The sequence below is a fragment of the Lissotriton helveticus genome, chromosome 5_1 (genome assembly GCF_964261635.1).
Source record: "Lissotriton helveticus chromosome 5_1, aLisHel1.1, whole genome shotgun sequence".
Taxonomy (NCBI): domain Eukaryota; kingdom Metazoa; phylum Chordata; class Amphibia; order Caudata; family Salamandridae; genus Lissotriton; species Lissotriton helveticus.
In genome coordinates, this window is record NC_136065.1 from 1,685,540,133 (window position 1) to 1,685,554,628 (window position 14,496).

Consider the following 14,496-nt stretch of genomic DNA (forward strand, 5'->3'; position numbering starts at 1 on the left):
ATTGAAGTGCGCTTGACTTCACTTTTGTACATATTCACACATTTTATACTGAAGCTAGAAGTTTTCCTCCCTTTATGAGAATTTAATTTCCCTATTTGAATGTAAGTAATTGTCAAACATGGAAGTTCTTTGAAAAAAAATTTGGAAAACCACTAAAAATAGAACAATACAATTTTGAATTAATAAAACTTTATTGGAAAGAGACTCTGGACTGAAAAAGTGGTCCATGCAAATGAGCTGTTTTGTTCTCTTGTTTTGTCCCCAAAAATTTAAATGACTGCGCAGTACTGGCACCTTGTTTTGTTGTTCATAATAGTGGCTTTAGCCCCCTTCCTGGGTCCCACCCATAGGAGGGACCTAGCAGGTAATCCAGCCCCTAGATTTGGTATATAGGTAGAAACTGAGTCCCAAGACTTTAGATTTATCCTGACTGAAACTTGAAACGAAACTCTGGACCTCCGACGTTCAACCTGAAGATAGAAGACGGAAGAATCTCCCTTGTGGTCAAGGAGTGACCACCCTATGTAAGCAGGCACCATCAAGCGATCAACGGTTTGCTTTGTCGACGCTCCCGCCGGAGCCCGAGCACAGAGCCTAACAAGACCCGGACTTCCAGACTTCCAACAGCCCGATCCACAGCCACAGCAGAGCTGAGGCCCTTGGAGGCGACGAGAGACGTGGGACCGGCCATCTTGGAAAGCCAGCGAATTGCTTTCCGTGCAACTTCTGAGGCACCCTCGAAGTTGTGCATTGGGGATTGAGAAGCCCCAGCCCCGAGCACCAACTGCGCCAAAGATCAGCCCTCCACACTCCACGAGTTCTGCGTGGGGCCCTTCATCATTTTCCTGCTCGATGCGTCTGTCCGGTCACTTGCCCGTTGGCTAGTGGCCTCCGTGACGACGAACCTTTGAATTTACACCACTGGTCTGGTTGCTCCAGACTGGCCCCTGCTTCCCTGAAAAGGAGAAGCCCATCAGACCTTGCTGGTCTGATCCAGAAGCCATCTTCGATTCCTGCGTGGGTTGCCTTTGCCAAGGCTTGTTGACTCCAATCCGGAAGCAGACACCGCCGACAGCGAGAGCCTTTGTGGGACAGTCCGTATCCAGCTCCTGGTCGTCATCGACACCTCTTGGTCCACGTGGCTGCAGAGTCAAGCTTCACAACATCACCTGATTGCTTCGCGACATCGCCTGGTTCCTTCAAGGTTCCTTCCTGGTCACTGGCTAGTGACCCAGACTCTGTCCCCTCTGCTTTCAGGTACTCTTCATCCTCGATTCGCCCTTGGATCCAACCGGACACTTCCCTCCTGGTCGCCTGCAGCATCTTTCTTCAAGGCTCCATAGGAATCACCATCGAAACCCGACACACTTTGACACCTATGCACCCGCTTCCTGTGGGTGAGGTAACGCGAGTACTTCAGTGCTACTGTGGGTATTTACTATCCTAGTGTCTAACTTTCAAGTAGCTTTCTCCTTGTCCATCCGGAAGTGACCTAAAAGAACTAGTTTCCAATTCTTTCATTCCCATTCTAACTCTATGGTAACTTGCGTGCGTGTAAAGACACTGCACGCGTATCCTGTGGGCCTCCTGCTCCCTAACCTTTGGTAGTACAGCGTAGCCCCAGCGATTCTCCAGGCCTTAGGCCTATCCTTTGTCCGTGATGTGGTTCTTATACCACTTTTTTAGTATATGGTTCGAAGTGCCCATAGGGCATTACTGTATTTTGTGCAACTTATTGTATTATATTTGAGTATCTTGTTATGTGCCTGTGACCTCATAAAGAGCTCAGAGGATTGTGTTAGAAATAAATACATATATATTTTGATATAAAACCTGTGTGGTGTCCTTTCACTTGGTATTAAAAGGGTTACATATGGTAAAACAGCTGGCTTCACATGCCCTCTTGAGTTTAGCCTAAGACTGCTTTGTCTATGCTACCACTAGGATAGCTGGTCTATAAGGTTGACTTTACAACCATCACCATAAGGGTTGTTTGGACTGGTGCAAGGTGCACATTAGAACAGTGAACATCATATACCAGGCCAACTTCTCACAGGCAGCACCTGCACAACCGTGTCCCACACAGAGTGGGAATAACGGCCCTAGAGGCATGCAGTGTTCACCAACTCCATCCCTAAGCTGGCAGATGAAAACAGCTTGTTGCCAGGCTGCTCCAGCTTCTTGGATTCCCTATCCGGAGGTGCGGAAGGGAACGCGCACAGTGAGGAAGAGGCTTGGACAACCAAGCTCTCAGGAGTGGGGTGTTGGGAGAGAAAGAGGGGGTCATCCGGAGCAGGAGGATGGAGTCGGGCCATGTTCCTTTAAACAGGAGCCCCTGTGTTGGGCCTGGACCAAGTGCCCAAAAGAAAGCCCGAAAGTGCATCATTAAAAGGCAGCAAGGGCTTCGAAGAAGTTGCCGCACGCTAAAGCACTTATGTCAGGAGGTTAGTCCTGATGGCCACTGTGGGGAGTTCGAGGTGGAGAGCCTCGACCGCCCTAGGCAACACCACTGCGTAACTGGCTCCCTCCTCCATAGCAACGGTAGGAGGAGACAGCATGCCAAGGTCAGATGAGATGTCAAGACCACTAGCATCTCCCAAGTCCTCTGCCCAGTCCGGATCATAGTCACACTGTTGTGTGAGAGGGCCCTCAGACGCCACAAAGTTCTCTTCTTCCTCCGAAGTCTGTGAAACAGGCTGAAAATAAGGAGGACAGACATAGGGGTAAAAAGGCCCCATCCGGCGCCATGTCCGGGTCAGGGCTGAAACTGGGGCCGAAGTCGGCGTTAGCACCGGACGACGTCGAAGTTGGTGCCGGAGGGGGGTCGACACCGGTGGAGGTGTTATGAGGTCAACCGGTGTCGCCTGGGATCTGGGAGGGGGGGGTGGAGGAGTTGGGAGGCGGGAAATACCAATGTGATCCCAGAGTTTGATAACCACCAAATCCACAACCTGCTTCAGCCAAGTACCATGCCACAATGGCATCTCAGCAGTCCGGAATTTATCCCAATTGAAACAGAGCAAGGTTGGTACCAGCGCCTCAGTGACGTCACAGTAGCCGGAGGCAGTCCATGTCGCTGAAGAGTGCACAACACATCTCTGCAGTGCAATTTTCAATTAGACAAACACGTTAAGTTTCTTTTTAAAATATTTTTCCTAGCAGGTATAGAGGAATTCTTGGACGAGAATGAAAAAAGTGACAATGCTGCTTTACTTGAAAGAAAGGGTTTAACACGTGAAAGATGATAAAAGATTGTGAGTGATGTGAAGCAGAGTTTCAAAAGCTGAGTTTTTAAAGTGAAAAGCGATTTGCTGCAGTGAGGAAAAATTAGTTGACTGCCAATACAGTGCTTTATGGGACTGTGACTGTTAACTCTTTACTAATGAGACTATTTAATCTCATTTTCTTCACCTAATTCCTTTCAAAGAATATATTTAAGAGAGGCCGTTCGGCCAAGCTATTTATAAAAGCGAGGTTTTAATTCTAATTGCAGTTATTTGATAAAAGAAAGAAAGTATTGACCTTAGCTAGACAATGTATAAAATGTCTTACTTCTTTATGAAAAAACTGTTCCGAGATCATACATATTGTGACGCTATTTTATGATTATTCGAGAAGATCCCATGATACACAGTTCAAAATAACTAGTGATCTAAGACAGACGGACAGAAAGAGGGAAAAAACAAGTCAAGAAAAAGTATAGGTGAAAAAAGCATGGTTAAGCCACTACAGCAGAGATTAGTGGGTTAAGTGAGAGGGAAAGGAGAGGTGTGTGGAAGGAGGACAGAAAGAGGAACAAAGGGGGTGGAAGGAAAATCATAGTCCAGTGCTGGCAGATCATAAAGCTTCACTTACTGTCTTACTGAGTAGGAGAGGTAGAAATCCTGCGAAAAATGGAGCAAAAGCCTCTCCGCCGACTGCAGCCCCAACCAAGGGGATGCCCTCGCCTGCGTACTCCACCAGCATGGCATCAAATTCTGCCTACAAAAGACAAGAGAGTCTATCAGGGCTGCAATCGTAGGTAAAGGACTGGGGCACTGCTGAGATTTAACCATAAACCAAAATGGATGCATGTGTAGGAGTTAGGAGCTGAGGAATCCCTTTTGCTGTACAGTTGTGATCCTTAGTGGGAAGCAAATGCTATAGTATAGCTTTGATTCTTCATGAGGAGCCCAAAACTCAGGAAAAGAAATGGCATTCTGAGTAACTGCTGACCTTCACCTACGACTGTACTTAAGACGCCCAAAAGGATGAGAGATATGTGACCTTACTCGGGGGAATCCACGATACCGAAGATCCCACTTAATATAATAATGATAGATGCCTCAGCAAGGAGAGCCATCATTATATCAAAGGAGAACTTGTTAAAGCACAAGAACCTCCTTACCTTTCTGACATGACACCAGCAATGAAGCCTATTTCGTAGTCCTTGAGAAGGACTTCTTAGGCGTGGCAGGGTCATACCCAGATAACACATCAGGAAAAAGCTTTAAAGCAAAGTTACTTACCTTCAGTAAAGATATATCTGTAAGAAACAGTAGTTAGTATTAGACTCCTTGCCTTAGAATATCCCCAGTCGTCAGTCTGGATCCAGAAACTTTAGCGTAGCAGTACCCCTGCGCGTCCCTAGGCGTCGTCTGCGGCTCCGCATCCGTTGACGGCGCCGGGATGACGTCGCCCTCGCGCGCAGACGTCAGTTCTTATACACAGCTTTTCCGCGCCAGAAACGCAGAGCCATAATAAAAACCAACACTGGTGCCATGAAACTAGGGCCCTGAAAGGGATGACCTTAACCCTAGATTTCGGTTCGCAGAACGGGAAGGATGGGTGGGGCGGAAAGGAATCTAATACTAACTACTGTTTCTTACAGATATATCATTACCGAAGGTAAGTAAATTATGCATCTGAAAGAAACAGGTTAGTATAAGATTCCTTACCTTAGAATAGATACCCCAGCAAGACCAACCCCGGTGGTGGGTCTGCGAACCAATAATTACACCAGAAAGTCCTCGAGAACGGAACGGCCGAAAAAGCCATCTCTCCGGACTTGGCTGTCCAGGCAGTAGTGTCTCGCAAACGTGTGCAGCGAGGCCCACGTAGCTGCCTGACAGATATCCTGCAAAAGGACTCCCCGACTCAGGGCAGTAGTAGCTGCTGTGGCCCGAGTGGAATGGGCGCGCAGCCCAGCAGGAGGTTCCTTTCTCGCCAAAGAGTAGCAAACCTTGATGCACAAGACGACCCACCGAGAGATGGTCCGCTTGTGCACCGCCCGTTCATTCTTAGCGCCCACATAACCAACAAAGAGCTGGTCATCCACCGGAACTGGCGTGTGCGGTCTAGATAGAAGGAGAGCGCACGTTTTGGGTCCAGACGGTAGAGCCTCTCTTCCTCTTTCGAGGGATGCGGAGGCGGAAAGAAGGTGGGCAAGGTGATATAAAAAGCTGTAACCACCTTGGGCAGGAAAGAAGGACGAGTCCTCAGGACAACCTTTTCCGGATGAACAGAGAGGAAAGGAGGTTTAGAAGATAGAGTCTGGAGCTCACTCACTCTCCTGACAGAGGTGATGGAAACCAGGAATGTAATCTTAACCACATGCGCGCTAGCGGTTTTCCCGCTGCGATTTTGAAAATCGCGCGTTACGTGACAAAGTCAGCTCGTTATGCGCGTAGCGCAGGTAACGCCCATGACGAGCTGGATTTGTCATGCGCGTCGAAGGGGTTAAGAGTGAGAAGACGAAGAGGACAGTTAAGAAGTGGCTCGAAGGGAGCGCACATCAAATAAGTCAGAACAAGATTCAAGTCCCACTGAGGCATCACGAAAGGAACAGGGGGAAACATATGAGTGATGCCCTTCAAGAACCTATTTACAACTGGGGACTTGAAAAGAGAGGGCTGATCAGGGAGCCTTAAGAAGGCAGAAATGGCAGAGAGGTAGCCCTTAAGAGTGCCCAGAGCAGAGCCCTGCTGGGCAAGAGAAAGAAAAAAGAGGAGATCCTCAGAAAGGGGGGGGGCAGAGAGTGGATCCACAGCCTTTGCTCTGCACCATGCCACAAATTTGTTCCACCTGCAGGCATATACCGATTTTGTGGAGGGACGACTGGCTGCCAGAATCACATCGCAGAATTCAGGAGGCAAGTCAAATGGCCTCAACTGTCGCCGCTCAATCTCCACGCATGGAGGTGGAGGCTGGACAGGTTCGGGTGGAGGACCGTCCCCTGCTGCTGCGACAGAAGGCCCTCCTAAGAGGAAGACGGATAGGGGGATCGACTGACATGCTGAGTAGCTCGGGATACCAGTATCTTCATTCCCAGTCCAGAGCCACAAGGATGACTTGGGCCCGGTCGCGCCTGATCTTCTTCAGCACTCTAGGCAGAAGTGGTATAGGTGGAAAGGCATACAACAGACCGCAGCTCCACTCGCGTCGAAAAGCATTTCCGAGCGAGTGCTGCCTTGGAAATTCCAACGCGCAGAAGTGATGACATTGCGCGTTCTCTTCTGTGGACAATAGATATAACCAAGGCTCACCCCACTGCTGAAAGAGACCTTGCACCACGTCCGAGTTCAGACGCCATTCGTGATCCATCATGCACCGACGGCTGAGTTCGTCCACCCTGGCGCTCAGAGAACCTGCCAGGTGTTTAACCACCCGGGTCACACCCTGATGTTCCAGCCATTGCCAGAGACGCAGAGCCTCCTGGCATAGGGTCCACAACCCCACCCCGCCCTGTTTGTTGGAGTACCACATGGCGGTGGTGTTGTCCGTGAACACCTGCACTACACTCCCCCGGACAGAGGGGAGGAATGCTTTCAGTGCAAGTCGGATCGCCCGCATCTCCAGAAGGTTGATGTGGAGCCGGGACTCTGCTGGAGACCAGAGGCCTTTGATCTCCGCCTCTCCCATGTGCCCCTCCCCAGCCCAGGAGGGACGCGTCTGACACAACTACGTGCTCCGGTTGGGGAAGGGAGAGGGATATGCCGCTGACCCAATCGCGGTCCGTGAGCCACAACTGCAACTATCTTGCAGTGCCCTCCGAGATCAAGACATGGTCGGACAAGTTGCCCTGATGCTGGGCCCACTGAAACTTCAGGTCCCACTGTAGAGCTAGCATTCCCCACCTAGTGTGAAGCACAAGAAGGATGCAGGAGGCTATCAGCCTCAGAAGCCGCAGCGTCAACCTGACCGAGACTCGGGATAAGGGCTGAAAGATCAGATTCGGAGCCTGAATATCCCAAACCCGCTGTTAGGGAGGATAAACCCAAAACTGGGCTGAGTCTAGAACCGCTCCGATGAAGAGGAGCTTTTGAGAGGGGCACAGGTGTGACTTCGGCACATTCATGGAGAACCCCAGCAAGTGCAGGAGGTCGACCGTAGTCTGGAGGTGGCTGACGACTGTCTGGGGCGAGCCTGCCTTTAACAACCAGTCGTCGAGATTGGGGAAGACTGACACCCCTAATCTGCGCAGATGAGCTGCGAACACCGCCATCACTTTCGTGAACACCCGAGGGGCGCTGGTATGGCCGAAGGGGAGCACGGTAAACTGAAAGTGCTTGTGGCCTTCCATGAACTGCAGGTAGCGCCAGTGGGCCGGCAGGAAAGGGATGTGAAAATAAGCGTCCTGCAACTCCAACGCTACCATCCAGTCTCCTGAGTTCAGCTAACACCTGAGCCAGAGTCAGCATCTTGAACTTCTTCTACCGGAGGAAGCCGTTGACGTTAAGCAGGTCCAAGATAGGGCATAGGCCTATTTTGCCCTTCTTGGGAACCAGAAAGTAGTGGGAGTAACAACCACACCCTACTTCTGGCCCAGAAACGCGCTTGATGGCCCCCTTGGCCAAGAGGGCCGTAACTTCCTCTTGCAGAAGTTGCAAATGATCCCCCGACACGCAGTGGTACTGCGATGGCATGGCTGGAGGTGTCGCCTCGAAGGGGAGGGAGTAGCCCCTTCGGACGATTTGCAGCACCCACCTGTCCGATGTGATGTCGCGCCAGTGGAGGAGGTGATGGCGAACCCTGCCCCCCACAGGCGTTAAATGGGCCTGAAAGCTCGGACTAGGAGGGCTCTGAGGCGGATGCTGCGGGGGTGGATGTGGACTGGCCTCGCCATTGTCCCCTGGCACCGCCACGGCGGTTACCACGTCCGCAACCGCGCTGGATGTTAGTCTGCGGTCCGTGGCTGGCAGGACGTGTGGGGGTGCCCCTTCCTTGGCCACGAAAGGAGCAAAAGGCAGCAGTTTGCTGGGGCGGGGCCGACAGGCCCAAGGACTTGGCTGTAGCCCTGGAGTCCTTAAAGCGCTCAAGCGCACTGCCATCTTGAAAGAAACTGCACTTCGCTTCCAGCACGACTCCCGAGGTAAACTCGACAAAGTGCTTTGGGGACTGAGAAGCCCCAGCCCCGAGCAGCCCCTGCACCGAAGATCAGCCCGCCAGCATCCACGAGATCTGCGTGGGGCCCTTCTGCCTGTTTGCTGCTCGACGCGTTGTCTGGTCACTTCCCGGCTGGCTAGTGGCCTCCTAGACGACGAACTTTGAAATCTTCACTGCTGGTCTGGTTGCTCCAGACTGGCCCTTGCTCCCCTCCAAAAGAGGAGCACCCCGGACCCTCCTGGTCCACTCCAGACGCCGTTTCCACTCACCGCGTGGGTTGCCTTTGCCAAGGCCTGTTGACGCCGATTCCGGATCCAACACCGCCGACAGCGAGAGCCTGCGTGGGACAGCTCCTGCCTCCATCCTGATCGTCGAAGACACCTCCTGGTCCACGTGGCTGCAGAGACAAGCGTCCACTCTTCACCTGATCGCGACGACAGCATCTGGTTCCTTCCTGGTTCCACACCGGTCACTGGCTAGTGACTTTGAACACTGTCCCCTCTGCTTTCAGGTCCTCTTCTTCACCGATCCACCCTTGGATCGCACCGGACATCTTCCTCCTGGTCGCCTGCAACATCTTTTCCTCCAGGCTCCATAGACTTCAACGCGAGAACCCGACACACTTTGACACCTATGCACCCGCAGCCCGTGGGTGAGGTAACGAGAGCATTTCGGTGCTCAAGGGTAGTTTAACTGTCCTAGTGTCCACTTCCACAGTCGTTTTAGTCCTACCTAGTCAGGATTGTCCGTACTCACCTTTAACTTGAACTGTACTGTCCATAGACGTTGTTACGCATCTCGCGTGTGAGTTCACCCTCTGCACACGCGTCCCGTGGTGTAGTTCTGAAAATTCTGGACTCGAGAATTAAACTTTATCATAGCATGACGATTTTTATATCAAAATACCGAGAATGGCTAGTACACTATGTACACATTTGAAAAAATGGGGACCCCTACAAACGATGTATTCACTACCGGTAGGGACTGACAAGAATTATTTTGAAAAGGAAAATAGTGAAAACTGTTAAGTGCCAAAAACCTAGGAAACACACTTCAATTTACATACAAAGTGACATGAAACTGTGATGGACTGAGACCAAAACTGATTCAAATATCAAAACATATTTTTTAAGAATTTATTTGGTTTTTTATCTTTTTGTTTTGAGTGGATAATCTTATATGGTTAAAAATGTAATACAAATGTGAAATACATGAAAAACATAAATACATAAGGAACAAATAATATCACAGTGCAAAAGATATATGCAAAAACAGAAGAGAACATCAAATGACTATTGATTGTAATTGGTGGGCTGATGAAGTTAGCAAAGCGGTAGATGTAAACTCAACGCGCGTTTCGGCTATTGCCTTCCTCAGGAGTCCGTCATTTGCAACAGGACAAAAAATAATAAATACACACTAGAAAACAAAAAAATATATATTTTTTTGTCACAACTTAAATTATAATATTGCAGTATACATATCTAGTTCTTAAAAACCTAGGTCTAGGTCACCTTAATGGAATACATTTTTTTATACATATACACATGGATACGGTAAAAAGCTGGATTTATTCTGGCACGGTTTATACCAATCACATTATTCTTGTTTGTTCATAACGGCACATTTTCTATTGTTATATACATTTTTATGTCTGTTTCATAGATAACCACTGGTGACCTTTAGTTCTGTGCTTGCCTTCAGAGAGTGAAAAACGATCTCATAGTTTTATCATGTTTAATACATTGACCCATATTATAAGGTATCATTCTCGATATAGACCACATGTGGTGAAATCTGATCTTATGTGGAGATGACCCACCTCTAGGGAAAGATGAAATTTAGAAGAAGGGGATAGTTGCAGAGGAGAGAAAGGAGGTGACAGTAAATGTCTGAAAACCAATAACAACTGAACCATTTAATTGGCTGATGCTAAGCTAGAATAGCACATGAATCTATCTAGATGGAAAGGGGTAGGTATTATATGAAGAGGCTACTTACGTAATGGTTGGCCGCTCTATTTCTATTAGTTCTTGAGCGAAATATATAATACTCGTGATAGTCTGAAACATAAGATAGATCTAGTTGGTATTAATGGAGGCCTGTAAGTTCTCCTAGTTGGCTATGTATTCTATCCTAACAACAGTATTAAGAAAAAATGTGTTCATTACCGATTTATTATTGGTTACTTTGCCGGAAGGTGATGAACGATCCAGACATCAAGGTTAAAAGACAGGTATATTTTGCTGATCTGATAAAAAGCGGGAATGACCTCTGTAACAGCTGTAAGATAATATGTATATATTTTATATTTAGAAAAAATTCCAAATATTTCGTTATTTATATCAGCCTAGTGGTTAGGATAGAAGATGTATTATAACTGTGCAATGATTATAATTCTGCCAATACCTGTAACGCCAAACAAAGGTTGTCAATTAATTTTCTTCCTTAATTTCTTTCTGAAGGGTAAATGTTCAGGGGAATTTTCAGCTACAGAGAAACTTTAGTTGATTTACAGTTGTTTATCTGGCAGAAAAAGACGAAGGAGAGAGATATACGGGGGTTTATTTAAGAGGTCCAGGTATGTGTGGGATAACAGAGAATAGGCACAGTAACTGTTTCGAAATATTAACGTCAGGCTAGATCACATGGAACTCCATACCTTCTAATATCCGACGCGTGTCTTGTGTTTGAAGCTAACTATGCTCCGGGCGCTGTCTGTATTTCAAGTAGGCCAACCCGTTCTGCAGATAAAGGAGATATTTTTAACCTCGGGGGACTCGAAAAATCAGAATAGTAACGGGAAAGGAGTGCGGGATGATATTTATAACATCGGGATACTGGAAAAATCAAAGAGACGACAGGAAGGGGGTGCGGGATGAATGACAGACGGCAGAGAATGGTCGAAAAATACTTACAAATGAAAAGTTTAGTCGAAGTCCGTGATGGGGAATCTGATGGACCGGGAGCAATGGTTCTGAACACGATAATGTTCATAAAGAAAGAACGAACAAATCGGTCCGTATATATAGGGTGTTACTACACTGATTTGGTGCAGGTGTGGTAGGTAATGACATTGTTTGACGCGTTCCGATGGCGTTTGCTCTAAGTTCATGGGTGGAGACCCATGTGCCAAACGATTGGCGCGTAACGATGACGATTTGTAGTTTGTTCCCTAGCTATGAGCCCCAGGATCAATCAGGTTAAAATACATCGTGTGTCCTCGTCGGATCGTATAATGTGGATACATTAAAGGGGTGCATTTCCAGTATTCTAGCGCAATGATAATTGATATGTTGGTGCGATCTTGTTTACATGACCAAAATATGGTCTTCCTTTATTCATGTACCCACATTTTGTGGAAAGTTAACGTTATGACTAAAACATTATGAGGCGAACATATATTTTATAGTAATAGAAAACGGACAACGTGGGTTTGGGTTAGACGCCATGATGAGTGTGGATGTTTTCAGGTAATTATATTGACGTCCTTTCCCACTCGATTAATTTTATAACGATATGTATACAGATGTAGACATATCGTTATTGCTGTTTAAACCTGTTGGGACCCAATATCTCAAGAGGGATAGTAACTCATTATTGCGCATTTCTAAATTCTCCCATCGCGGGCAGCATTTTAGAGAGGATGGAGTTTTTCGAGATGGAGAGACCTGCCAAAACCATGAACTTTAAAACCAAGATATGTAAAATAATGACAAAGAAAAGCTTTTTGATATTGTGCATTTTCATGTTATTCAGTGTGATGATATTTTTAATAAGTTATGCTTTATTCTCTTTTCGAGTAACATTTGCACCCACTACATCGCCCATACCTCCTCCTTCTACTGTTTCCCCACACTCTTTTCAACCCCTTCCTGAACACGAATCAGCTAGGAGATTAGAGTTTATTAATAACTCCTTTGTTCAGCTCTTGCATCAACACCAACTAGTAATGAACACGACTAACTGTTGGGTGTGTGGTCTTATGCCTCACACAACGGATAAAGGTATCCCTTATCTGGTCCTGCCTTTCAGCCACAATGGTTCTGTGTGGGCATACAGAACAATGTTCATATATGCTCGTGAAGTCCATCCCCTACGTTCTGTAAAAGACAATCCTAAGAATAGTGCTCTAGTTAAGGGTATAGTCAACATGATTAAGGAAGATATTTCTTATGTGACTACCCCCGAAGATGAGACACTTGCCTATATAGGATGGAACGTGACCGGATATGGAGCTACTCTGAGTGAGAAACAGCAAGCTAAGAGATCCTCCCCGATTTGGATTGTACCCCATCAGGGTCACCTATGTCTGCAAGGTACTGGCAAGAATCCCCGAGCTCAGTTAGGGAAGAGTGTCTGTACTGAAACGTATGTTTTTGGGTCTCAGACTTCCCCTTCGTTTTTAGCAGCTAAGGGTACCTATTTCATCTGCCATGATAGAGCCTATACATGGTTGCCCCCTGACTTTTCGGGCTCATGTTTTGTTTCGTTCCTGTTGCCCCCCACCTATACAGCAGCGGCAGATTACCACAAGACAAGGATAGTTAGAGGTGTATTGAGCAAAGAAGACACTGCAGGACAAGAATTTGGGGACTTCGTAAAGGGTTTTCTGCCGTTCTGGGGACCGATGGCTAACAGCAGGAACATAAGGCAATTGACAAGGGTGGTTGAATCCACCGTGATTGAAACTGCTGGTGCCCTTGTTAACTTGACTGCTGAGCTCCAGTCGGATCGTCTTATGACCCTTCAGAACAGGGTCGCATTAGATGTCATACTTGCAGACCGAGGTGGGGTATGTAGATTGATCCAATCGAGTTGCCTCGTTTTCATTCCAGATAACGCTCCAACAGTGTACCAGGCCATCTCTAAACTGCATAAGATTTCCGAATCTGTTCATGTGGATAAAGGAGATTGGTCTTTGATGGAATGGTTCTGGGAACTGATATCCGGCTGGGGATGGAAAATTCTGATGGTCATTGGGATGGTCTTAGCCATTCTTTTCCTGTTCTGTCTGTGCGTGCAGTGTGCTCCTGCAATATGTGGCCTCTGTGCTACATCATGTGTAAGGAAACCTGTATCAAGAGACGAGCTAAGTACTAGAATGATGTTACAGCAACATCTCAATGACTTTAGGAATATAGACCTGGACTCAGATTAGCATGAGATTATGTTAAATTGCCTATGTAAGGGCAAAAGGAGGGTTTGTAGTTCTGAAAATTCTGGACTCGAGAATTAAACTTCATCATAGCATGACGATTTTTATATCAAAACACCGAAAATGGCTAGTACACTATGTACAAGCATTTTCGTCATATTCGAGTGACGTTTTCACCTCGAAATCGCAGTTTTCGTCTTGAACCCTTGGCTTCCATTTTGTATACGGCAGCCATTTTGTGAGTTGCCCTTTACATAGGCTTATGATACAGCTAAATTCGATTCCAAAGGACACATACACCTTAATTGACTTTCCTGTGACCTGGGCAAGTTGGAACCATTGCCCCAGGCCGAACCTGTTTGGTCAGTTCTTCTCCCAGTGGCCGAACAAGATAGCATCAAGGCACAACAGGCCATAAACCCTTTTCATCGCACACACCCTGCCGAATCTTGCTCACACCTGTCCCTGCTCTTTTCTCTCTCACTTGCTTTATGATGGGGAGGTGCCCGTTTTTATTGGGGGTCCACCGGTATCTGATGGAAATACTGGGCCTTGCCGGGTAATTTGTTGTGGGCTGGACGAACTGAAATATGGGCTTGTCATCATGACTCTGCTTTTCCTTTGTAACGAAAATATGTGAATAGTATACTGTAAATCCAAGAATGTTTGCCTGAAGCTTAATATTTTGTATAAAAAGAGAAGCCTGGCTTTGTAAGATTGAGCAGTCTCCTGAGAATATACATCCCGTGCTGTTGTACTTCTAGGACCTGTTACTTGGTTGCAGCCAATAAAATCGATCCTTGACTTCACCTAGAAGACTGAGTTTCTGTGGTCTGAATCAGGAAAGTACTCGAGGTCTTTGGGTGTGTTCCCTGACACCGCTGGGTTACCGGTTCGGTACCGGTTCTGAAAAACCTAGTACCTCAGTTGGCGCCCACCGCGGGGCGATACCAGCGGTACCGGTCCAGCCAGAG

At 47.4% G+C, this 14,496-nt stretch overlaps 1 protein-coding gene across 2 annotated transcripts in view; it reads right to left on the minus strand.

Annotated features, from left to right (window-relative positions):
* The window catches only part of IPO4 (importin 4), a 2,629,293-nt gene that overhangs the window by 210,365 nt on the left and 2,404,432 nt on the right, over window positions 1–14,496 (minus strand). For both annotated transcript variants that reach the window (XM_078644926.1, XM_078644927.1), the window contains exon 25: window positions 3,856–3,981. In XM_078644926.1, coding sequence (XP_078501052.1) covers window positions 3,856–3,981 — 126 coding nt within the window. The remainder of the gene's footprint in view (window positions 1–3,855; window positions 3,982–14,496) is intronic.